Raw genomic sequence first — 24,479 nt, 5'->3', positions numbered from 1 at the left:
ATAAAAGTTGATAATGTAATAACTGCCCAATAATGTAATACATTTTCTGAACCAATAACGTAATAACTTTTGATCATAATATATTGTTACTATATTATTGGGTGGTTATTACATTATCGACTTTAATTACATTAGAAACTGAGAAATTTATTACATTATTGGCATGTTATTACATTATTGGGAGTCATTACATTATTAGTTGCTACAGGGTGGTTTGTTCTGGTGGTCTTTAGCCAGGTTTAAACCCTGCAGTTGCATTGTACTGAATACAGTATTTACGAGGCTGTCAAAGTAATTTATCAGGCGCCAGTAGGTGGCAGTATGTTACACGTTTCAGCGGAGTGTGACCGACGTCGGGCTGCTGGGGAAACACAGGCTGCGCTTTGTATTTTGCTTGACGCTGCGTGCGTTATTCTCCAGTGATCGTCATCAATAGCTTATTCCATTTCCGCTAATTCATCGAACATAAACGCGTACCGTTATTTATTTTCATAAGCAGTTTCTTTACATTACTACATAATGCGAGTTTTTTTTCTTAATAATAAAAGAAAACTAGGGCGAGACAAAGGCTAGCGTGAAGTTATTCGAGCATCCCCATGTCCTCACAAAACATGACACTCCTGTGCCTTGACTATCCCCTGAGCGTGCAGCCGCAGCATCTGGAGGGTCTCAGGCTTGTAGTATCACCCACTCTCAGCTAAGGCGTGTCAGACGCAAACAGCTGGAATTCGGCCGTGCAGCTGTGCACTGCATGCCTCACACTGCATGCCTTACCCGGAGATGAAACGCCCCGCAGCGCTTCAATGCCTTGACGGATCCCTGGGACAGATGCGATGAAATGTAAGCGGTTCTTAACCGCCACGTTTTATTCGCGGTTCCCGGTGATTGCATGACAGTAATTATTCAAAGCTGCAGGACAACACGAAATGCAAAGCATGTGTGTTAACGGAGAGAATCCGACAGAAGGTATAAGAACCTGTAAATATATGCACGACTGATTATTCACCGTGTGCGACATCCTGCAGCTGTCTGTTGTACAACGAATAATATCGTCTTTATGTCATGTGAAACCTTATGTAGGGCCCTTGCACTGTTGGCCTTAAAACTATTATCTAAACTTAGTTATATTTACTCTTTCTTCAAGAATTTTAACTAGGAACTAAATTACAAACATTTGAACTATGTCATTTTAAATCTTTAAAGTATCGTCAATCAATCTAATTCCATTTCCATTGATTAGCACATTTTACAGGCAGTTACGCTGAGGTCGCCCGTCACGGGACATTCCCGTTGCCTGGGTGACGCGGGCACTGTTGCGCCCCCTGCCGATGCGCGGGCGCCACTGCGCGTCCGGATCCGCCCTGATGTCACAGTGACAGCGCTGACAAGATGGCGGAAGGCGCTCTGGCTGAGTGAGGCGGACGCTGCTAACATCAGTTACACAGAAGATCCTTTGCGTTGTCCCCCCCCTGTACTGGCGTGTGGCGGCTTTCGGGTTATAGGTAACGCTGTGGTCGGCCTGGCCTTGGTGGCAGTAGCGCCGGTCACATGCGCCTTCGGCTCTCCTGGAGGTGGTATGTTATAGCGGAAGACGAGCTCTAGTTAAGCTAGCGGCTGGCCGGCTCTGCCAAGCCGGGCGAGAGCCTGCGCCCGCTTCGCCAAACATACGCTTTGCTCAGAGTACTTCCCCCGCGGACGGATGCTTTAAATCTACCCCGGTGTCGGTCACTGGGCGGCGCGGTCCTGCCTTGCCGTTTACATCGCACTGTGCGGCGAAACATCTTTTCTTTGGTGCCGATCCAAGAAGAAGCGGAGCCCCGACGAGCGGCGACGCGCACGCAGAGTTTCCGCGAAGCCCGGCCGGCTGATCCGGGACAGGAAGAGCCCAGCGCCGAGACGCAGAGCGCCGCGGGGAGCGTCCTCCGGAGAGCCCAGTCAGCGTACTCCGACACACACACGCTGCTTTCCTTCTCCTCTTCTTCACTCTGCGCGGCGCCATGGCTCATTCCCCGGTGCAGAGCGGCCTGCCGGGCATGCAGGTGAGAGAGAACCGCCCTGTGATCCTGGACGCCAGACCCAGCGGCTCTGCCGGGGGCGCAGCCTTACACACTCGCCCGAAGTTTTCGGTTAGTCGCCGGCGCGGCGTGCCGGACTCTTCGGGCCGGTCGTGCATCGTCTGCATGCGGTTTGCCAGCATTCTGCGTGCCAATGGGCTGCCCGGGCGGCTGTTTATCGGCGCAAAATCCTCATCCGTGCAAACCGGGTTTTCCGGGTTAAAATCCGGGGTCAGCAGCAGCTACCTGCGGCCTGCACGGTTAAAGATGCACCCCCCACTTATAAAATTTCAAACACCGCGTATCGTATTTGTTGCATAGCTGAAAGTTTGGTGTGAATAAGTTATTAGAACTATGCATTCCCTGCGATTTATTATTATTTCCTAGCTGCGTATTTGCATGTACCTTGGCCATTTTTAGTGCTGCAGTCCCCGGACTCCCGCTACGACTGTGGGCGAAAGTCGCTCATCATCCTCATTATTCTAATGGGACGTTATTGAAGTGGCGACACGGGAGGAAGCGCCGCTGTTTATGCGGTACCGTTTCGGCGGAAGCCTTGCGAAACACCCAGCTGCTCCTTTCCTTTCTGTCGTAGTAAATGTCTGTTTGAAAAGCGCAGTGAAGTCATGAAGCTGGACTCGTAGCAAATTTAAGACTTAGGGGACTGCAAAAGTCGGCGGAAAAAATGCAAGCCTGTCAAATTTACACGGGCAGGGGCATGAAAAAGTGTCGTTAGTCATATTGTGCCACGAGAAGTGCTTCTACGGAGGATGTGCTGTCTATCTCTCATGGTTATAAAATGGGGAACAGTGGTTTCCTAACCTAAATCGCGTAATTTTTTCTGCTGGGCTCCTCCCCCACTCCACGTGTTGTTGTTTTTTTAATCGGATTCTGCTTCAAAACATTCCTTAATTAAGTCTCTCACATAATTGCTTATGATAAAACCTTTATTTATAGACCAAGACGCAAGATGCTGTATCCTCTTAATAATATATTAGGGCAATTATTGTTTTAATCACTTGCCACACCCTGTCGGTTTGGACTCATCACAATGGACTCATTTGTCTTATAAAACCTGACATTAAAGAATCATATATGTGTAATGCGTTGAAGCTAGTGGTTCATTTATGTCCGAATTCTGCATTATGTGCATGTAATTCAACATTTTAAAAATGATCTGTAACTGTGTGGAGACCAAAACATCTCCTTGATCTAAGGGGAAAGATGTTGGCGTGTATAATCTGAACTTGTCCAAAGTTACCCTCTCTGTGCACTTCAGGTCTTAGTTAAGGCAGAAGTTTATTGAGTTCTTGGTCTTTTTGGTGCAGTGGCTGTGGGTTTAATGTATGAACAGTTACTCTCAAGTCAACTAAGGACTTAGTTGTTTATTTTATTTGTAGGATATTTGGCATAAATCCCAGTGCTGATCCAGGGTTCCAGGGCACTTGTAATGAAAATATTACATCAAAATTATATTTATTTGTTTTAAAAGTTAAGCCATTTGTATTTTGTTTCCCGTCTTTGAATCACCGACAAATATCCTGGTTTCGTACAATTTCCTAAATACCATTATTTCTTTAAATAGCTACATGGAAAACTGGGTGAAATATTTGATTATGGGTAGCCATTTTTGTTGTCATAATTATAATATTATAATATAATTATAATATATAATTAATATTATAATATAATTATAATATTATAATTCTCACAGTTCTTGTAAAATGTGGGGGGGATTTTCAATTTAGCACAGGAATTCACAGAAGACAGTGTTGATATGAAAGGAGGTGTTGCCATTGGGACCCAGATGGTGCTGATAGCTTATTGGACCTATGAATTTGACTCCATTTGTATCTTTATATTAATCTGAATGCAAGGGGCTGGTGTAGCTCATTGGTGTTGCTTTAAAGGTTCCCATTGCTGTTCATAGTTGGGCATCCTGTAGTGCAGCTTATGAGTCTTCTGTTGATTTTTCGAAGTCGACCATCATTCATCCTCATAGCCGTAATGGATAGTTTCATGGTAGGCTGTCCGGGGGGGGGGGGGGGGGGGTGCACGCTGTATTTATCTCCTGTAATGTGCAAATACAGTAACGTTGAAACTTTCCTGAAAAGAATCAGTAAGGCTTGAGTGTGTTTTTAGCGTTTTGTTGGCACAGTAAATGGATCTCCCTTCGGTTATTCATAAGTAACCTATTAACCTGGATATCGGATATCGACCACCCCTCCTGGTCTGATCACCTGTCAGCGGTCACCGTGACCTTTGTTGTAATCGGGAATGAAATCAGCACTGTGTATGTGTTTGTATGATAACTTACTGATGGTTTGGCCTACAGGGCGTGTGCTATAGACAGGCCTGTAGATGGTGATTTGTCGTCTCAGGGAAGGCACCGCTCTGCCTTACGGAGGTTAACTTTCCAGTCTCCTCCTTTGGTGTTAAAAGCACGCAAGGTCACGTTCTTCTACTTTGGCTCCCATTCGGTCTGTAGGCAGCACCTGCTGGCCTTCGGTGAGCCCAGTGTCAGGTGCTTGCCTTGTTGGCATGATGTCAGCTAACTATAGGAGATGCAGATGGGCATTAGTGCTAAATGTGACCAGTGCTGCACGTTCTGACAGCATATTGCCCGTCCTTCGTTATGATAGAAATTTCTTGTGCATGCTGCTCCCTTTTGTCTGCAGATCTGTTAGCTTGGTTGTTGTCTCTGTTTTTCTTCAATCAGCAACCTTTACTTGAATAAGGGTGTAAATGTATGTATGGGTGATTTTGTTTGTTTTTGTTTTTAAATATGGCTGTTTCTACCGATGCTTATTTTTGTTTTTGTTCTTGTGTAAAAGATATTAGTGATAGTAGTTGGTATGTATGTAATTCTGGGTAAATTTCGCCATTTCGATAACAAAAATACTGCACCCTTGAGCTTTAATAAAACGATAAAGATATCTACTTAAATTGTCATGCTTAAACCTCCTAGTGAGCAGTACTATGTAGAACCTTGGGTGTGGGGTGAGTTTAATCAGCCTGTTTGGAGGTCTGCAGCCAGAGACCTTGAAGGACATGGTCTCCTGGACGCCAGCCAGTGGTTCTGCCTTTTTTTTTTTTTTTCTTTTCCCCAGCAGCACCCAGGAAATTGAGAATTGCTAAAGGAGCAGCCAGCTGAGCGCTTATCATACCACATACGGTCCAACATGTGCTCTGCGTAGTCAAGAACCTGGAACCTGAGTCACACTGGTACTTTCACATCATTTAGATCAACTTCAAAAGTTTCAGATTCTTTCTAAAATAAATGCTAAATAACACAGCTTGATGTAAATTACTCTTTATAGCCACAAAACAGAAAAGATTATACCCTTTGGTCCTGGTAGGTAACCAGTTTCAATCTATAATTTTCAGTCAAATTACTATAGTATTGTGCCAATCAAGCTAGCTTAGCCCACTGTGTTTATGCTGGGATTGATGGTAGGAAAACCTTCCCAAAATGCCATGGAGGAACCAGGTGTCATGGTACTGTCCACCTTCCCAAGGTGAACTAGAGGCACTCCTATTTTTTTTTTTTGGGACCTACGTCATCTCACCCACCAGTGATTTGGGCCCAACCTACTGCTTCTATAGTTCCTCTTTGAAATGAGCTTCTCCTCTGCTGGGACGTTTTAAAAATGTCTGAATGCACCGGGATTCCAGAATCGTGACTCGGAACATGAAATTCAGGTCGCGTTATCACTTAGCTTGCTCGCGATTTCAGACATGCCGTGCATGCAGTGCCGTGGAGTGGAATGTCGGGCGGTCCGTGTCAGGCCACACGTGCATGCCTGGGAACTTTTGCGTACTGATGATGGTGGCCAAAACGGCATCTGAAAAACCTATATGCTGAATTCCTGTCCCTGAGGAACTGTGAACACACTGTGGAGGGTATATCACTGGCCTGGAGGTCTCTGAGTAATTCTCCCCTCAGGCAAACCAAATTACGAAAATAGGCACCAGCATGAGCCCTGGGTGGTTGTGCTGCTTCAGTGAAGGATGACTAGGTTACATGTCGACAGGTCAGTCCACCAATCGGAGGGCTGTTTGCGGCTCTCTTGTGCGGTGGGTGGAGCTGGTGGGAGGTTGTCAGCAGCCAGTCAGATGCGAGTGCCGAGCTCTGAGGGCGGAGCTTTAGCCGGCACAGCGAATGTGCTGAGTGTGGAGATATCAGCTGTGTTCCCAGTGTGTGACATGAGAAGCTGGCACTACTTTGCTTTCTCTCCCACTCTAGCCAGTGTGACTCGGCATGTTGGAAAATCTCTCTCTCCCCCCCCATCTAGTTCCCACTGTCCCTCTCTCTCTTCCCCTCTGTCTCCCTCCCTCTCTTTTCATATCTCTTTCTCTCTTCCCCCTCATTCAGGACGCAGCCTTCTGCCTTTTTTCTTCTTTAATACCGACAGCTGTGCAAGGCCTGCCACAGATGTTCGTCGCATTGATGGAACGCATGGAAAAAATAAAGCATCTAAATAAGACCCAGTCTTAGAGCTGTTTGTGTGTGTGTGTGTGTGTGTGTGTGTGTGTGTGTGTGTGACAGGGCTAGAGCTTTACCTTGGTTTTCATCTCAGACAAACAGGTTTGCCTGTTTTACTTGTTAGTCTCTTAAAGAATGAAAGTTAGTGAACAGTCAGCCACTCGCAAGTTTCTCTAGATCTGACGTAGACTGGTCTGTTGGTTTCCATACAGTATTTCCTGTAATACCCACAAGATTGATTCCCCAGGTGATTCCGTGTTCAGGGCTGTACCAGTTGGCCTGCAGGGCGTGACTGTCGTCAGCTGAAAGACGCACTCCTCCACATCCCAGGCGGGACTGTGAGCAGCTTCGTTAAATAAAATGTGACCCGCGGGTTTCCTGCCATGATGGCTTTGCCGTTGCATTTCACTTAATTGCATATTTTTATGATTCATTTGCCCCTGTTTGTTTAGTCGTACAGGCATTAAGCCGGCCAGCCCCAGAGAGGCCTGAAGCGCACTCTGGTTATGAAGACATGCACCGTGCACATCCACACGCAGGGTCATGTGACTTGAGCGTCACGCCCGGCTGCTGTTTGTGTCTGTGAGTCACGCTCGATTGGCTTCAGGAAGCCTCCAGTAAGGATTTTTAAATATGAGTGTTCAGTATACTGCCTGAACTTGTTTTTGGATATACTGCACCTCATTAAGCCAAGTAGTGCCGACCCAGCTGGGCCTGGAGCTCACGTCCTCCTGTGCGTCGCGGTAAGTGGCGTGGCTGCCTGAATGCAGGCTGGCGGTGGGAGGTTTTCCGTCGTGCTGATGCCGCATCTTCTCTTCAAATGCCGATTCCTCTTAAACGTGCGTCTGGCTTCTCTGACAGCTCTCTGAGAGCTGACCTGACTGCGGAATATTCTTACTCACACAGAGGTGGAAAGTTCAGGTGCAGAAAGTACAAACCTGGTTGGTTTAAACAAAATCTTGGTCCGAATTTCTACTTTCTGGACCTGAGATTTCCACCTCTGTACTCACCCCAGGAGCATTTGACCGCTGTTTTGGCTTTTTCCTCTGGTTGTGGGAATATTGAATTTTGCTGGAAGTCCTGCTATTCCTACACCGGCCCTTGATTCTGAGTTTTGAGATCCGAGTTGTGTTCATGCAACCTGACACAGAAGTGTGTTAAAGGGATGGAGTACCACGTGCTTCATACGCACCATGTGTGTGTCCTTCGTGCAGACGCTCGGTAGTAAAAGAAGCTGACGTGACGAGCGCTAGCAGCAATATAATTGTAGACGAGTGTAATTTGACACTCCAACAGAATAGTAGTCTGTCCTGATTTTGTTTTCGTTTGATTCATTTATCCAGTGCTTTTGTCCAATGCGACGTGGCCATTTAGGAGCAGATACCCAGAGAGTAAATCTATTAGGATAGAATGACGGCATTCTGGAACACAACAAAGTGCATAGTGCAGACTGAGCAGTGGGACCTGCTAGAAAAACGTCTTGGCGTGAGGAACAACAGTGTTCTTCTCAGATAATGACCTGTAGAGGAGGGCCAGTGGTGATTAGTGGTGATTTTTGCCCCCTTGTGATGGGACAGACTGCTTGATGACCTCGAGGTGCCACCATGCAGACCCTATCAGTTCCAGAAAACACATTCCAGCTTGTGGTACTCATTAGCGTTAATTACTTATTCTTTATGCATCTAATTTAAATATTGTGCCCAATTGAATGTTTGGCTGTACATTTTAACGGGCGTGTGAACAAACAGAGCATGCAGGTCTGTGCAAAAGTGTTACACAGTCAATGAAAATGTGTAAATGATCATGTTGGTGTCAAACTGTCTGTCAAAGTATCAGCTTATTAAAACCTCTGCTAAACTCACCCCAGTATTTACCAACTATCCAAAATACTCATGTATTGTTTTCGAGTCGACACACCCCTTATGGCTAATCAATACCTCATTGAGCTATATAAATTAATTCATTACCTGATTGATTGATTTGATTAGCTGAGTCGGTGGTGAAATTTTAAAAGGTACATGTAATAACTGGGGTGCCCAGAAGCTCAGATCGCGGAGAAGCGTCCGTCTAGCTATCCACGGAGATACCAGTGACTTTTTGGAGAACAGACCTAATTCTTGTTTATTTTTTATTTAGTTACTGTTGATTTTCGTATATTCAAATGTTAAATTGATTTTTCACTGTAAATATACACTTACTATCCACGTAGTTTAGCTTTAGTCTTTGACTGCCTAAGACTTCTGCACATTGCTGTGCACCCACAAACCGCAGCTCCGGAGGCCCAACCTTATGGGTGTCTTAGCTTCTTAAAGGGCCGGGTGCATCACGCTTAATGAGTCAGAACTCTGACGCTCTATCAGTCTCCTCCATTGGTGTCAGGACATGCACCCTTATGCCAGGACCTGCTGATTTGCTTTGACGTTTCGCTTTTGGAAATGCCAACTTCTTGCAACTCAACATCATTTCCATAGCTTTTAAAGATGAGTTTCTGAGTCCATTTGGCAGCGAATTCAGAGCGTTCAGACATTTTGAGGCCACTGTGGTTGTGAGAAATGGCAATGATCTCTCACGCAGAAGAATTAGCTCATCAAAGTTTGCACTTTTGGGATCTCAGTGATTGAGGCGTTTGTCTAATCTGTCTGTCATTATAAGCTTGTAAGCTTTCTTTGAGAAGCGGGTTCTGGTGGTACTTGATATTGATATCGTGAACGATTTGGCCTCTGGTTTTGTGATGCATTGTGAGAGATGTCTTCTCAAGCAGGACTTTGGTGAGGTTAGCTGTGTGTTTATGGTCGTGACTGGAAGTCTGATACAGGCGCGTTCTTTAATAACTAAAACATGTCATTCTGGAAATTAACTCTCAAACCTTGTTTTACCTCTCCACTCTCCACTGCCAGAAGAATGAAAAGAAAGACCTATGAAACTAGACCTGCTGCTCTATGAATGTCTACCAGTGTCTGTGTGGTACTACCTCTGCTCACTTTAGCTATATCATGCACACTCCAGAACCTTGTATGCCCAGATTGGACGTTGGTTCCCTCATTGACTGTAAGGGGTCAAACTGCCTATTTTCGAAGTTAGATGAAGATTAGGGTGATTTGTGCCCCCCAGTCTTAAGGTACAGAGTATTGTATTTTTTTTTTTTTTTAAGCTAATTAACCTGGAATGTCCATCCATCTATCCTCTCACTGTGCCTCCTTGCCAGTGTAGCACTGTAACCTGGAATGTAAAAATAAAGATGAATATGCTTCATAAAGGAGTACAAGCACTTGTATGGTCCTATGATCATGACAGAGTACATGTTGACTGTAGCCTTGGTTAACCCTAACCCCCCTTGTTCTCCCCCCTCTGCCAGAACCTAAAGGCGGACCCAGAAGAGCTGTTCACCAAGCTCGAGAAGATCGGGAAAGGCTCCTTCGGGGAGGTCTTCAAAGGCATTGACAATCGGACTCAAAAAGTCGTAGCCATTAAGATAATAGACCTCGAAGAAGCAGAGGATGAGATAGAGGACATCCAACAGGAGATAACTGTCCTGAGCCAGTGCGACAGTCCCTTTGTGACGAAGTACTACGGATCCTATTTGAAGGTGGGTCTCTGGTGTTCCCACCCAACACAGGTGGACCTTCAGTGGGCCTATCTCTCATAATAGATGGGATCATTATGACCTTATGTCATTCGATGGCTGTGGAGAGCCATCCCGAAACATCCATGGGTACCGTTCTGCCTGTTACTCTTGTTCATTGTGGTGTTTGTTGCTCATGACACTGAAGAATGGAGATGTTGTTAAAAGTGAAACTGGCCCTCCTGAATAGAGGCATATTTAATGAACCTTATTTAATGGTTTCAGTTCAGTTAACCACCGTCCTTTTTTAGTTTCTAATTTTGAAGTTCTGGGCTTTTTTTTGTCTCTGTTTGGGCCTCTCGAGCTTCGAGCACATCCTGCGGCCGTCATACACCCTCAGCCATCTGCATCACGTTGGCCGACCCTATGAAGGCCCTCCATATATATTTCTGACACAAAATGTCATTTGATGGAAATCACACCCTTGGAAAGATGAGTTTTACCTTGGGGTTTGTTTTCATCGGAATATCGGAGGTGGGATATGCGGTATTCCCTTCACTACCTGCCTCTTGTCGATTTCCCACTATATCCCCTAAGGTTACGAGTAGAAGCCAGTCTCATCTCAAGGTTTTTGTGCGTTTGTACCAGGCCACACGCTGCATTCTTCACTTGTGGTTGCAGATGTTCTCTGCTCAGTTAGCGTGGTAGCCAGCCAGGAACCGCAACCGAGTCGACAACAGGAACGGGCTCCTCCTTCGCTGATGCGCTCAATGGCTGCCAAGTGTTCGTGTCACGCTTGGGTGGTTTTTGCTGATTTGTGGAAGGCTGACTTTGACCTGGGTTTGATTACTTTTGCAAAAAAATCTATTGGGAAAAACATCGATGTGTAAAGCAGTATGAGAAATGCCCACTACTGAAGAGGCCGGGGAAGGAGCTGCAGTTTGATCTGGCATCTTTGGGACGTTGTGCCGTGGGGAGATAGTACCAGCTGGCAGAATCCTCTGCAAAGACAAGAAGTTTATAGTACAAAGAGCCAGTACTGCTTGATTATGGCAATCATGATCATTTTGGTCAATACCAAAATCATTTTTACTTGGCGTGATTGCACACTGACTTGGGAAATATCGTGCGTTTATTGAACTTATGTTTGTAACACTGAAGATAACTGATAAATTAAAAAGTTGCTGAAAGGGGGTGTGCTGGATTTATAACAAGACAAAACAGGACCATCTGTGCGAAATGAAATGTGGCACAATATTTTGTTTTTGGAACGTTGGAAGCAAATGTTATAGCTGAAATCAAAATTCAGTTAATTGCCCAGCCCTGCAACGAGTTCCGTGTAACTGTTTGTTTAATCACCTGGTGCAGTTTTGTGATTAAACTCGTAGCAGATTTAGACTTCTGGAAAATGGGGATATGTGTAGGCAGAGGATCTGATTCCCAGGAATACCTAGTTTGGTAGCTTGGGAATCTCACAGGATCTGCTGCTGGTGGTTGTTCCATCTACCCCGAAGTGGATCTGCTCTCAGCCTTCTTCCTAGCGTTTAGCTCGGGATACTGCAGCCGTGGAGGTAAGAGGAGATGTCTGATTAATAGTTCTGCTGACCTGCCTTCTTTCAGCGGGATGTGGGATTTGGGAGGCCTGTCCCCTGTGCGTGACGCTTGGAGAGCCCTTAGAGAGAGGGTGGAAAGCACAGCGGGTCCTGGTCATCTCTCCGGGGACCGGTCCCGGGCCGTTAATCACGACCCGCCGTCTGTCTCGCATGCTGCTTCGTGGCGCTTGCGCGGCAGATCGATGCAGTACCGTGCCGCCCTGTCCCTGCGCCATTCCGGCAGGTTAGGGTCCACCCCCCCACACTCCCTCCGTTCCCCGGAGATGAGGGATTTGGGGTCTGTAGCATGGAAGAAACAGCAGTGAGCTGGATCTTCACCATCTGCTGATTTCCGCCGTAGTTTGATCATTAAAGCTCAGAACGTACTTTTTTTTTCCCCCCTCTTCACCTATAGAAAAATGTGAGAAACTGAAGTGACCCCCCCCCCCCCCCACCTCCTTTTTTGGTTTATTTTTTAATATATTAATTCCTTGGTTTTTAATATCGCTAGCTGAGTGTCTTTGTCCGGCCCTCAATGGAGTCTCCATCATCAAAAAAATAACCTGAAAGCCTCTTGAAAATTGCAGAATGGTGAGAAGACGCGGCGTGCACCTGCAGGTCACACTTGGCTGTCCGTGCGTCACGCTGCGCCTCACCTTCATGGCCCGTGTCACATGACACACGCTGCTTACGGCGCCCCCGCCCATGTCAGACATCCTTCCACCCTGTCGCCACATGCATGTCTGTCTGCCTCTTCAGGCGGATGCGTCACTCTGGAATGGAGCATCGGGTGATGTGAATTTCTCCCCATCAGCCTCCCATCTCGCCTTTGACGTCTAATTAACGGTGATGGTTTAAAGCCAGGCAGCCCGCAGACGGGCCCAGTATGTAACCTCGGTGTTCTGCCCCCTGCCGCCGATTCCTTTGTTCAGCTTAAATTGACTGCAGTGCCCCCTACTGGTCTGATTGTTCACGTCTGGCCACATTGACTGTGCATGCGCGTGAAAGGCCCTCTGCGCTTGGCTGGCTGGCTGGCAGGGCGGGTCTCCCACATCTGCCCCAGGCAGCATCTCCTGACTCATCCTTTGGACCTCAAGCTGTGTGCTGATGTCTGATTGTGCCCCTCCGGCTCCCAGTCTTATGCTGCGTGCAGGCAGATCGCAGAGTTTCAAGTACATCTATAGTCTCAAGCTGAATAATACCCTGCAGCTTTAATTTCCAAACGCCTGTGTGCCCTAATGCCTTGGCAGGTAGTTTGGCAGCCTCAGTGTAATGCCTCCAGGTCTCAGTGTAACAGTGATATTCTGGGCTTAGTCTGTACATCTATTTTTCTTTTTTCTTCCCTCTTTTTTACTGAGCCGATTCCCTCGGCCAGCCGCTCTGTGGGTGTTCCTGTAGTAACACATCGGATGCCGCAGGACGCACTGCTCCGATCGCTCCGGCCCAGCAGGGGGCAGTCACAGAACGGCTTACGGCTGGAGACGGGGATGGGGCAGGTGTGACAGTGCGCAGGCAGCGGGGCTCCCAGAGGGCCGTGTCAGGCTCACAGCCATGTCCGTATCTGGGTGCTTGCTACATCTGTTTGATAACGGATTTCCTCCTGTTTTACCGAATGACTCACACAAGGAGTGGGGAGCACTTTTTAAAACATGTACTTTCAGGAGCAAAACTATCTGTCCCCTTTCCTGCGGGACCCCCTGACCTTTCCAGTGCGTATATCCCATTTATAATACTCTAATAATAGTGTAGTACTGAATTTTTGTCTGTGTGTGTCGTACTTGGTACTTAATGAACCATTATTTAATAGTGCATTCAGACTGCCTGTGTTAAACATTAAGGTTGTATTCCTGTGGTGATTTGGTTGGGGGTCGTTCTCCTGCCAGGTAGCGTTCTTGCCATCTTGCTCTGGGGTGGCTCTGTGCCCCCCCCCCCCCCCACCGATCCATGCAGTATTATTGTAATAAAGCCAGGCTTTCCCTGTCGGTGACCCCCCTCCCCCATAGCTGCTGTCAGGAGGGAGGTGAAGGACATTAAGAGCCCCCCAGGAGATGCAGGCGGCATGAAGAGCACTGCCACTGCGGAACTGTGCCGTTCATCCCAGGGCTCTCACTGCATGCTCAGGGCTCCAGGTCACTGGCACATAGGCATGCTCCCATCCCCCCCCCCCCCCCCGCTTGCGACTTTTACAGACCAGAGGCGGGGGCCAGACTATGACGCTGGACGTGGTGCTTCTGCGTGAGCCGCCAGGCCATACATGACCTTTGAACTCCAGTGCTACCCTCCCGGAGGCGTGCTCAGACCCCCGGGAATGACCCATGCTGACATGCGGTCGCATCTCATTTCCTCACATTGGCTGCCCGCTACTGGGGGTCCTTTGCGACCCCGGTGGGCCCTAACAGCAGGCATGGCCTCAGCATGTGAATGCGTGGAGGAAGCTGAGGATGCCCCCTACAGACCAGGGTTTGAATGCGCAGCCCTCTGCTAACTGCGCCCCGATCGACTGCCCCTCACTTATGAAACGGGTCAGAAAGGTGGTTGTGTGTGCAGTCTGCACTGAAAACATCTGTAGCAAAATAATACACAAAAGAAAAACAAGTGGGGCTAAACTGATTTAGCTATTACTGCAAAATCAATCTTAATTGATTATAAAATCTTTTAAAAATAATCAAAGGCCAACATGTGTGTGCGTGTATGTTTTTTGTCTCCGTGGTTAGCACTGACTTTGAGAGCATAGTCCATGTAACGCTCATGTCACTGTGTTTCAGGGCACAAAGTTGTGGATCATCATGGAGTATCTGGGTGGCGGCTCTGCGCTGGATTTGGTGAGTGTGATGCCAATGCCGTGGCTTTGCTCGCCGCAGAACCGGCGCCGGTTCCCGACAAACTCTCACACCCGGTCCGTCTTTCGCAGCTGGAACCGGGGGCTCTGGACGAGACACAGATCGCCACGATCCTCAGAGAGATCCTGAAAGGGCTTGAGTACCTGCACTCAGAGAAGAAGATACACAGAGACATCAAAGGTACATAATCTGGCCATTTTAGCCCCACAAGCTTGAGTTGCCATACCTGCATTTGGGAGGATTATTTCTTCTTTTGACATCGGGGCAATTTTTCACACCTCTTTCAATCTTTTGAAGTTAGATGATTGTTTAGATAGCATTTTTGAAAATTGCATCTTTTCTGTTCATCTTCAAAGGAAGTTGGCATGATGTTCAGTGAGCTGTTCTTAATAATCACGTTTTCCTCAAGTTTGTCTTCTGTGTTTGTGTTGCGAAACGATGACGGGTCTCGTATTTCCTGTCACGTCCCATCGGTGAGACGCTGACACATGTCGGCGTGCGTCGACGTCTGTCTGTGAGGGATCTCCTAAGCTGCTGTCCACCGCTGATGCTTCTGCAGCTGCCAACGTCTTGCTGTCGGAGCAGGGAGACGTGAAGTTAGCAGATTTCGGCGTGGCGGGACAGCTGACGGACACGCAGATCAAGAGGAACACGTTTGTGGGCACGCCTTTCTGGATGGCGCCTGAGGTCATCAAGCAGTCGGCGTACGACTCCAAAGTAGGTGTTGCCATTTTGGGTCGTGGGAGGGGGGTTCTGTGGGATCATGGGCATCAGGTGGGTGACATCTAAAAAAATACAGTGAGTGTCCCCCCTGGAACCAGGAATCGGGCCTTCAGGACGTTCTGCATTGAATCTGCGAAAAATCAAGGTCTGCGTTAAACGGTCATGTGTACCTGAGGTCCGAATGTCACATGCCAACAGGGATTTACACATGGGGTTTACACGCTGTGACGTCACTGCCTCCCAGTTGTCATCACGGGGTCACAGCCTCCCAGATACCCCCCCCCCACCCAACGCCGCAGTGTAAATACCATCAGACTAACTTGTGATGGCATGAGTCACACACCCTGGTGCAGCAGAGCGTCCAGCTCACCTGCCCGCAGGCTCCCCCCCTGCGTCGGTTTCCGTTCCAGCTAGGGAGAGCAGTCTGTGTGAGCCCCGCCCTCGTCATTCCGCCTTTATTTATCTCCCCCCATCTGCCATCGGCTGCTGCTCTTCTGAGGGCTGTCCGGCGTCACGCAGGAGTCGACAGTCTGTGTGGTCATTTTCCCTCCCGGGGGTTTCCCCATTTGTACTTGCTTTGTGATCTTAATAATGACACCATGTCTGCAGTCCTGCTTGCTGAGTGATTCACAGAGTCAGAAGACTGACTTCTAATGCATCTTCTAGTCTTTGTAGATCTATGTCTGAGCTGAGAATGACAACAGGTATAGAATGTAATGGAACATACAATCCCTGAGCACTGGGGGTCCCGAGAGAGAGATTTTCTTTAGACCACAGGATGGACTCCGTATATATATGCTGTACAGCCAAATGTATGTAGACACAAACTTGTCCAACATCTCTTTCAGAAAACGAGAGTTTAACCAAGGTTAATACAAAGCTGGTCCACCCTTTGTTGCTTGTAACAATGCACCATGTAATAATGCTGCATTGTGTAATAACGCGACAGAATGTAACAAATTGAATAATAATGATGAGATAATAATAATGGTCCACCTTTTTTCGAGTTATTACATAATGCACTGTTATTACAAAATGCGGTGTTACTCGGTATGTAACAATGCATCATGTAATAACATTGCATTATGTGTTAACTCAAATTTAGTTACATTTTGTTAACACATAATGCAATGTTATTACATAAGTGTTGGAACATTTCTGGTGGGGTTTGCTGCCACGGATATTGATGTTGAGTGATCAGGTCCCTTTCTGTGAGCTTTGGTGACTGACTTTGTGAACTTACAGACGTTTTGACCTTCAGTCACTTCACTTTCTGTTGACCAGGACAGCTCTCATAGGAACTGATTGGTTAGATTGATGGCATCCTGTGATGGTTCCAGCTAGGAAGTCATAGCCTCTCCTGTATGTCCGCCCGCTCTGCAGCAAATGTTTGTTGCAGGAGAAAACATAACTGCTTAATTAGTCATTTCCACTAATTAATACGGGTGTCCACATACTTCTGGCCATACGGTGTGCGCATGCGTTTTACCCCATTCGTGACTGGGCTGCCCTCCCTTGCACAGTCGAGGTGCGGCTGAGTGAGCGCCATGTTTGGCTCTGGGTGAGTTGAACTCTCTGCACCCGTACTGGCTGTGATGTGAACTCCTGGTCCTCATCGGGATTTCAGAAGTCTCCAAAAACAGGGAGCCCTTCCATTTCCTCCCATAAGATCCAAATAGTACTCTGTCCCCAAAACACAAGCTACTACGTTGAGGTCTTGTGTGCTGTGTGAGGTGTTGGGTTTGTCTATCGTTTAATCAGACACCCCACACCTAACTGCACCATCCCTGTCGCAGGCGGACATCTGGTCGCTGGGCATCACGGCGATAGAGCTGGCGAAGGGAGAGCCCCCACACTCAGACCTGCACCCCATGAAGGTTCTCTTCCTCATCCCAAAGAACAATCCGCCCACGCTGGAGGGGACCTACAGCAAGCCCCTCAAGGAGTTTGTGGAGGCCTGCTTGAACAAGGAGCCCAGCTTCGTGAGTCTGCCGCATGGCCGCTGGCGTTTGTCTGCGTGCCCGTCAACCCGGCCTCTGCCTCGGAGGCCTGAAGTGAAGTTGATGGTGCTGTTAAATGAGCCAAATTGTTTAGAATCAGAGGCAGGTAATGTTGGGGTTACTGCCAGCTAGTTAAGAGGTTAATTCCCCGTTTAGGATCAGTAGAGTATATCTACGGATCTAAGTGCTCAGAGGGATCATTTTAGTACTGGGCTCCGTATCCAGCTTTTCGGAGGTGTTTGGCCTTGTTGGCCGTGTTGCACGCGCGCGCTCACGCCAGCCAGATGCTGTGACAGTTTCCCACTGGCGTTTCCTTCCTCAGAGGCCGACGGCCAAAGAGCTTCTGAAGCACAAGCTGATCATGAGGCACGCCAAGAAGACGTCCTACCTGACAGAGCTCATAGACCGCTACAGGCGCTGGAAGGCAGAGAAATCCCGCGAGGAGTCCAGCTCGGACGAGTCCGACTCGTAAGGGAGTCCCAACTCTCTCTCTGCCCCTGTCCTGCATTCACTTCAAGTCACTATAACCCATCTGGGGAATTTTACGCTTCTTAAACAATTATAGGCTGCAATCTCATTTATCCAGAGGTGTTTTAAGGTCACCAACTCGGATAAAGGGTTACAAAGTCGTTTGAAGTTGGAAGGGGTCTTGGGGTTGTGAGGGAACCCAGTAACGAGGCCCGTTGTATCCTGCCCACCAGGGAGCACGACGGCCAGGCAGCAGGAGGCGACGACGGTGGCGGTGATGACTGGATCTTCAGCACCATTCGGGAGAAGGACCCCAAGCGGCTGCAGAACGGGGCTGCGCAACAGGAGGAGCTGGAGAGGAGCGAGGTGGGAGGGCAGGCTCGACGCTTTGCCCACTTTCCGCCTGCCTCGTACCTTCTCCCCCGTGCCAGTGGTGGTGATTCATCCCTCCATGTCCGCTCGTGTTCCCTCCTCGCTGGCAGGTAGCAGACTTACGGAAGAGGCCTCCATCGCAGAGCCTGTCCACCATCATCTCCCCTCTTTTCGCTGAGGTAATGGTTCCCGCACCCGTCATCTCCTGCACGTTTCTCCTGGCCTGTCAGCTTGGAATCATGGGAATTAAAAAATAAATAAATAAATAATAGGTGTCAATGTGTGACGCTGCTGTCCGACATCCTGTCTTCTCTTGTGTGTTTTTATGACCAGTCATGGTTTCTAGCCTGTAGCAGAGCAAATGCATGTTTGATACTCTGCGCTCTTTATCATGCTCTGAAAGGGTTTGGTCTTTGGTAAACCACCCTTGCCTCTTGTACAGTTGGTGCTGTTGTGTTCATCTCGTGTCTGCAGACCTCAGCCACTCAGATTCCCATAATTGCTCTTTACAAAACCAAGCTCACCAGCTCTGCTCTTCAAAAGCTTGCACCGAGTTTGTCTTTGGCCTTGGTTTTTGCCTGCTGGATAACTGTAGGGTATGAGCACGTCGGAACACATTACCGGCAGCCAATTCTAAGCCAGTGATGAAATGGGAGATTTCATTGGTCAATTGGTGTTGTGTCTGTTGACCCATATCAGTCAGCGCCAGAGTTATAATGATTGGTGTGAGTGACACAAATGAGCTGCTTACTTGCAATGAGAAAAGTCCTGAGGCTTAAAGGGGTGGTACTATGCTTGAGTTAGATGGGCCCAAGGATAAACTCTTGGTTGCAGATGCTACCAGATAGACCCTGAGACTTTTTGGGTATTTGAGGGCTGGTTGGTCATTTGATGAAGCTGAATGAGATCCTCTGGTGCAGTAGATGGCCTCCCTCGCTTTTCTCACACCAAGAACCTTCTCAGGGCATTTGGAGACTGTGGGGATGGAACTAGGGCTGGACAATAATTCAATATCAATATATATCGCGATATAATTTTTTTCAATAACGGTGATACGATTTTTAAACACATTTCCGATATTTCGATATACATATATACTGTATCATATAATATACAGTATATGAATAATCAGCCTGTTTTAGTTTAAATGGAAATATATTATTGTTAATAAGCTGAGTCTGAGAGTTTTTATTTATTTGATAGTTTATTTCACATTTCTTGTTTGTAAAGGCTAAATACAAATAAAAAGTGAACCTTATTTTTTTTTTGTACTGTGTTTATTTTTTAAAAAATTATATAATTTTAATAGGAGGAGCCTGGAGGTATTATAGACTTTGCAAATTCAGTTTGCAGACATCCATTGTGTGTGTCCTCGGCAGTTTTTTCCTGAGGCTTTTTAATATTGTCCATATCGATATCGGAATTATATCGTATCGACCAAAATTAAGAGATATATCGTGATATAAATTTTTGCCATATAGTCCAGTCCTAGATGGAACTGAGCAGAATGTGTGTAGGATCAGTCCCGTAGCAGATGTGCCTGGTGGGTGGAGGTCATCCACCAGGGGCACCAGAGCGGCGACGTTGGCCGGACCGATTGGCATGACCCGTTTGGCATCTGCTGATGGCTGCCTCTGCTCCCCCCTAATCCCCGCGGCAGCTGAAGGAGAAGAACGAGGCATCTGGAGGCAAGCTGGAAGCTCTGGAGGAGCTGAGAGAGGCCATCTTCCTTGCCGAGGAGGCCTGTCCAGGGATCTCAGACTCCATGGTGTCCGAATTGGTGCAGAGACTCCAGAGGTAAGGGCTTGCTAAAACACTTGGGGTGTTCTGTAGCGCCCTCTGCAGGGTGGCAGTGTGTCTGGTGACTGACTGAGCCTGCAGCTGATATAGCCGTCTGCATAAACGTGTACCTTTTAAAGGCCAGTTTATGTATTTAGATTGAATATCTGCATTTTTACCGCAAAGTGTGGGTGATTTGCTGCTTAGCAACCCAGTTGCGGTCTGTTTGTAGAAACGCACATGAAGGCAGTTTATGGTTTTTTAGATGCTGTTTGCGAGTCTGGTTTCTGTGGGGTTTGTGTCTGCTTCTCCTCTCACAAATCCGTATGACCTCACGTTACTCAGGAGCCATATCTAGACAACCTAACAGTTCCTTTCTCGGCCCATCTGTTTTTCCGAACTAGCCTGTCGTAATAGGGCATTCCGCACAACTTGGGTGCGCTGTGGAGCTAGTCATCCACGCCCCCACCCCCCTTTCTGTGTCCCACAGGTTTTCATTGGCTGGGGCGTCGTCCTCCAACCAATAGGAGCTGCCGTCTGCCCCCAGGGAGGGACAGCAGCCCCATCACAGCCATCAGGTCCACCACCTCCAACATTCACAAGCCGAAATGAAGTCTCTGGAGGGCCTTCAGTTTTAAGAGCTTAAAGCGAATTTATTCTACTTTTTTGTCATAGTGCACATATAAATAGCAGGAGCATTAACAGATGGAGGGTCCAGTAACTCTGTCAAGGTGGGTCGTCAGCAGTGTCCTGTCGGACTTGCACGTGTTTGAGGTCCAAATGCTTGTAGGATCTCTAGCTAATGGGGGCTGAATCTCAGTATCTGCTGTGTGAGTGTTTCCATTCCTTTTTAAATAAATAGCTGCCCCCTTTTCTTCCGCCGTTTGCCCGGATAGATTAAAAAAACAAACAAAAAAAACTATACGAAGACTGCATCTGGAACCTCCAATACAGTGTCTGAAGATGAATGTGCATGTGTGTGATACTCACATGATACTCACGCGTGCACATGAAGATCATCCTTAACCTTGCTAAGGAGACGAGCATCTACTGAAACCTCAGGTATTCTGCTTTAAGTGGACACGCCCTCCCAGAGATGGAGGTCAGTGTGTTGGGTGGGTGTACAAAAGTGTGTAAATAGTCATTTTTACCGGCATTTGCGTAAAGAAATCACTGTGTATAAACAGCCAAGTGCTTCTGTAGATAATGTTAGTAGGTAAATATTTAAAGTGAGTGTCTCACAAATGGCCATAACTGAAAATTGCCTTGTCTTCGCTACTCCATGTTCATTTTTGGGCCTTTTGTTTTCCTTTTTGTTTTTTTGTTTTTTTTTTTTTAGAAAAATAAATTCTTCAAAGGTTTTATCATCCGATTTAAATTTGAAGCCCTGTTGTCTTTTTAAATGACTACTGAAGGTAACTCGCTGTGGGGCGGATGGCAGATCCTCGTCCCCGCACCCGGTCGCATTAGACCTGATGAGTGCTCCTGCTGTTCTACTTGATCTTGTCCCAGTGAGCAGAGTATCTTCTTTAGTACAGTGGGAACATTATGACCAAATTGATCTACGCAACTCTGTTTCAGGGCAACCTTGCCCCTGTCTGCTTAAACTTCATTATTCCTTTTGTGTTTTAGTGCATCGTCGCACCCGTTCCCTTCCTCAGCCGCTCCGGTGATTTTTAGACGAGGACCCCGAGCTCCCCCGGTTTCACCTGAACTGCAGCCAGGTTGCGTCGTCATCCGCATGCGTTTTAAAAGTCATGGCAAGCGACTGTCATGGTGAGCTTCTGATGCATAGCCGATGGCTTGTTTTGCATCCTTGCATCTAATTGCCTTTTGCTCTACAAACCCTAGGCAGCCATAAGGAATTAGCATAACTATATATATATATATATATATATGTGTGTGTGTGTGTATATATAGGGTACAACTCATCTGTGACGAAGGACGTCTGTGAACACACATCATAACTTGGCCGCCACCGGTTTAACCCATGTGTAAATCGGTGACTTTCTGCCAGTAAAAGAGCACATGTGCTTGGCGTGGGAGCGGCGTGAGGCGCGTGGCTGCGGCCCCTGGGGCAGTTTGCTGTGCAGGTTTGAGGGCAACAGGCTCGGTATATGTCACATTCGCTGGGCAGGTTTGAGGGCAACAGGCTCGGTATGTGTCACATTCGCTGGGCAGGTTTGAGGGCAACAGACTCTGTATATGTCACATTCGCTGTGCAGGTTTGAGGGCAACAGGCTCGGTATGTGTCACATTCGCTGTGCAGGTTTGAGGGCAACAGGATCGGTATGTGTCACATTCGCTGTGCAGGTTTGAGGGCAACAGGCTCGGTATATGTCACATTCGCTGTGCAGGTTTGAGGGCAACAGGCTCGGTATGTGTCACATTCGCTGGGCAGGTTTGAGGGCAACAGACTCTGTATATGTCACATTCGCTGTGCAGGTTTAAGGGCAACAGGCTCGGTATGTGTCACATTCGCTGTGCAGGTTTGAGGGCAACAGGATCGGTATGTGTCACATTCGCTGTGCAGGTTTGAGGGCAACAGGCTCGGTATGTGTCACATTCGCTGTGCAGGTTTGAGGGCAACAGGCTCGGTATATGTCACATTCGCTGTGCAGGTTTGAGGGCAACAGGCTCGGTATGTGTCACATTCGCTGGGCAGGTTTGAGGGCAACAGACTCTGTATATGTCACATTCGCTGTGCAGGTTTGAGGGCAACAGGCTCGGTATGTGTCACATTCGCTGTGCAGGTTTGAGGACAACAGGCTCGGTATATGTCACATTCGCTGTGCAGGTTTGAGGACAACAGGCTCGGTATATGTCACATTTGCTGTGCAGGTTTGAGGACAACAGGCTCGGTATGTGTCACATTCGCTGTGCAGGTTTGAGGACAACAGGCTCGGTATGTGTCACATTTGCTGTGCAGGTTTGAGGACAACAGGCTCGGTATGTGTTACATTCGCTGTGCGTGCAGAGACCTGCTTCAAACTCACAGCCGTGTAACTTAACACATTCTGTCTGATTCGCCATCTTTCATTGGTATCAAGTTTCGTTTGCAGCAGTAACTTTAATCAACACCCCACACTGGGTAATTTTTATTACACGCTGCGTGATGATTAATTTGCATTTAGGGGAATGTTTCACCTGTTTCAATGTGAGCAAGGTAATCTATCCCAGGAGGACGCTATACTCTGATGCAGAGAGAGATGTGGTTGATTTTGGTTTTCTTTTGGTCATGCAGACAGGTAGGAACACCCCCCCCCCCCAGATCCCATTAAAAAGCAGGCTCAGGTCCTCCCATAGGTGTTCTGTGTTTAAGTACCGGATACCAGTCTATCCGATAATTCCTGTCACCCTGTAGTCTCTCAGAAAAAGTGCCATTCCTTTCCATTAGCCCTTTTCGGTAGCTGTAAATGCACCTTGTGAAGACTGTTCAGTTGATTTTTATTCTGTTGCACTTTGAAGCATTTTAGTATTTAAAAACTGGTACTCAAGGCTGCAATGTTATGTCGTTTCATACATGATTGCTACTGTACCTTTGCAAGTATGGCAATAAAATAGGTTGTCAGGATGCATTCAGCACAGGTATATTGTATGGAATCAAAGGATAAATACAATATTTTTATAATTGTAAAAGAAAAACTATTGTAGTTCAGAGTAAATTTTAAATCTGGTCATCTATGATAGGATTACATATTACAGAAGTTGATTTCTTTCTGTAACATTGCCGACAGTTTAGTCACATATACTCCTTGCTCATGTCATTAAAAACACAAAGGTATTTAAATCCTTGTAAGCTTAAGTGACTGAGGAAAAATAAAATTCTAATTTACACAAGCCGCTCTCATTGTCTTCTCTGGACTCTCAAATATTCAAGACAAGTTGTTTAGTGCCCTCTGGTAGTTGGTGTAGCAGATACAGTGGTATAGAATGTGAATCCGCTTTCTTGGCCAATGCTCATTAGACAAGTTTACCAGACATCACATCCTGCCCCTAGTTGGTGAGCAAACCATCCATTTTCTGAAACTGGGGGGCCAACCCATTGTAGGGCACACTCACACACCAGTCACTGCATACCTATGGGCAATTTCAATTAACCTCAGCGTGTTTTTGGGCTGTGGGGGGAAAGCCAGCGTTCCCAGAGGGGAAACCCCAAGACAACATGGGGAGAACGTGCAAACTCCACACACACACAACGCAGGCAGAGACTTGAACCCGCGTCCCAGGGGTATGAGTGCTAACCACTGCACCACCATGCCGTCCCGTGAGCAAACCACTTTAATTGTAAGTGAAGTAGATCTCATAACCTAACATAGTATATACTTTGATATTTACAAGTAGGGTTAGTCAGTCTCCCAAATCAGCTGGGTTCAAGGGCCCAAAAATAAAATGACTCCCCTCCCAGGTGTGAGATTTGAACCAGTAACCTTCTGTAACCCCCCGAGCAACACACTGCTGGTTGGCTGTGTGCAACTGCAACAAGCATAGCTCAGAAGTGTAGTCAACTAACTGCAGAACTGTGCATCACTCTTCAAATGGAATTGAAGATATACTATACCATGTTATTCCCGTTCCTTGCGTGATATTACTACACAGCCTA

General features: G+C 47.2%; 1 protein-coding gene across 3 annotated transcripts; it reads left to right on the top strand.

Annotated features, from left to right (window-relative positions):
• The first annotated feature begins 1,385 nt into the window (after positions 1-1,385).
• On the top strand, positions 1,386-23,716 carry stk24b (serine/threonine kinase 24b (STE20 homolog, yeast)). Of its 3 annotated transcripts, none has more exons than XR_011982879.1 (12): positions 1,386-2,039; positions 9,896-10,126; positions 14,460-14,516; positions 14,606-14,714; positions 15,094-15,251; positions 17,054-17,239; positions 17,580-17,725; positions 17,959-18,091; positions 18,208-18,276; positions 19,758-19,894; positions 20,367-22,541; positions 22,586-23,716. XR_011982879.1 is itself a non-coding variant. In XM_023827861.2 (11 exons), exons 1-11 carry the CDS (start codon positions 1,998-2,000, stop codon positions 20,401-20,403), a joined length of 1,305 nt encoding a protein of 434 aa, XP_023683629.1. In that variant the 5' UTR covers positions 1,386-1,997; the 3' UTR covers positions 20,404-23,716. The 3 variants fall into 3 exon arrangements, 1 of the variants encoding a protein (XP_023683629.1); XR_011982878.1 differs by having other exon boundaries at positions 20,367-22,629; positions 22,718-23,716; XM_023827861.2 differs by having other exon boundaries at positions 20,367-23,716.
• The last annotated feature ends 763 nt before the right edge of the window (positions 23,717-24,479 follow it).

Source organism: Paramormyrops kingsleyae, chromosome 16 (genome assembly GCF_048594095.1).
Source record: "Paramormyrops kingsleyae isolate MSU_618 chromosome 16, PKINGS_0.4, whole genome shotgun sequence".
Taxonomy (NCBI): Eukaryota; Metazoa; Chordata; class Actinopteri; order Osteoglossiformes; family Mormyridae; genus Paramormyrops; species Paramormyrops kingsleyae.
The sequence above is the reverse complement of the archived record's forward strand: the minus strand, read 5'-3'. Positions and strand labels throughout refer to the sequence as shown.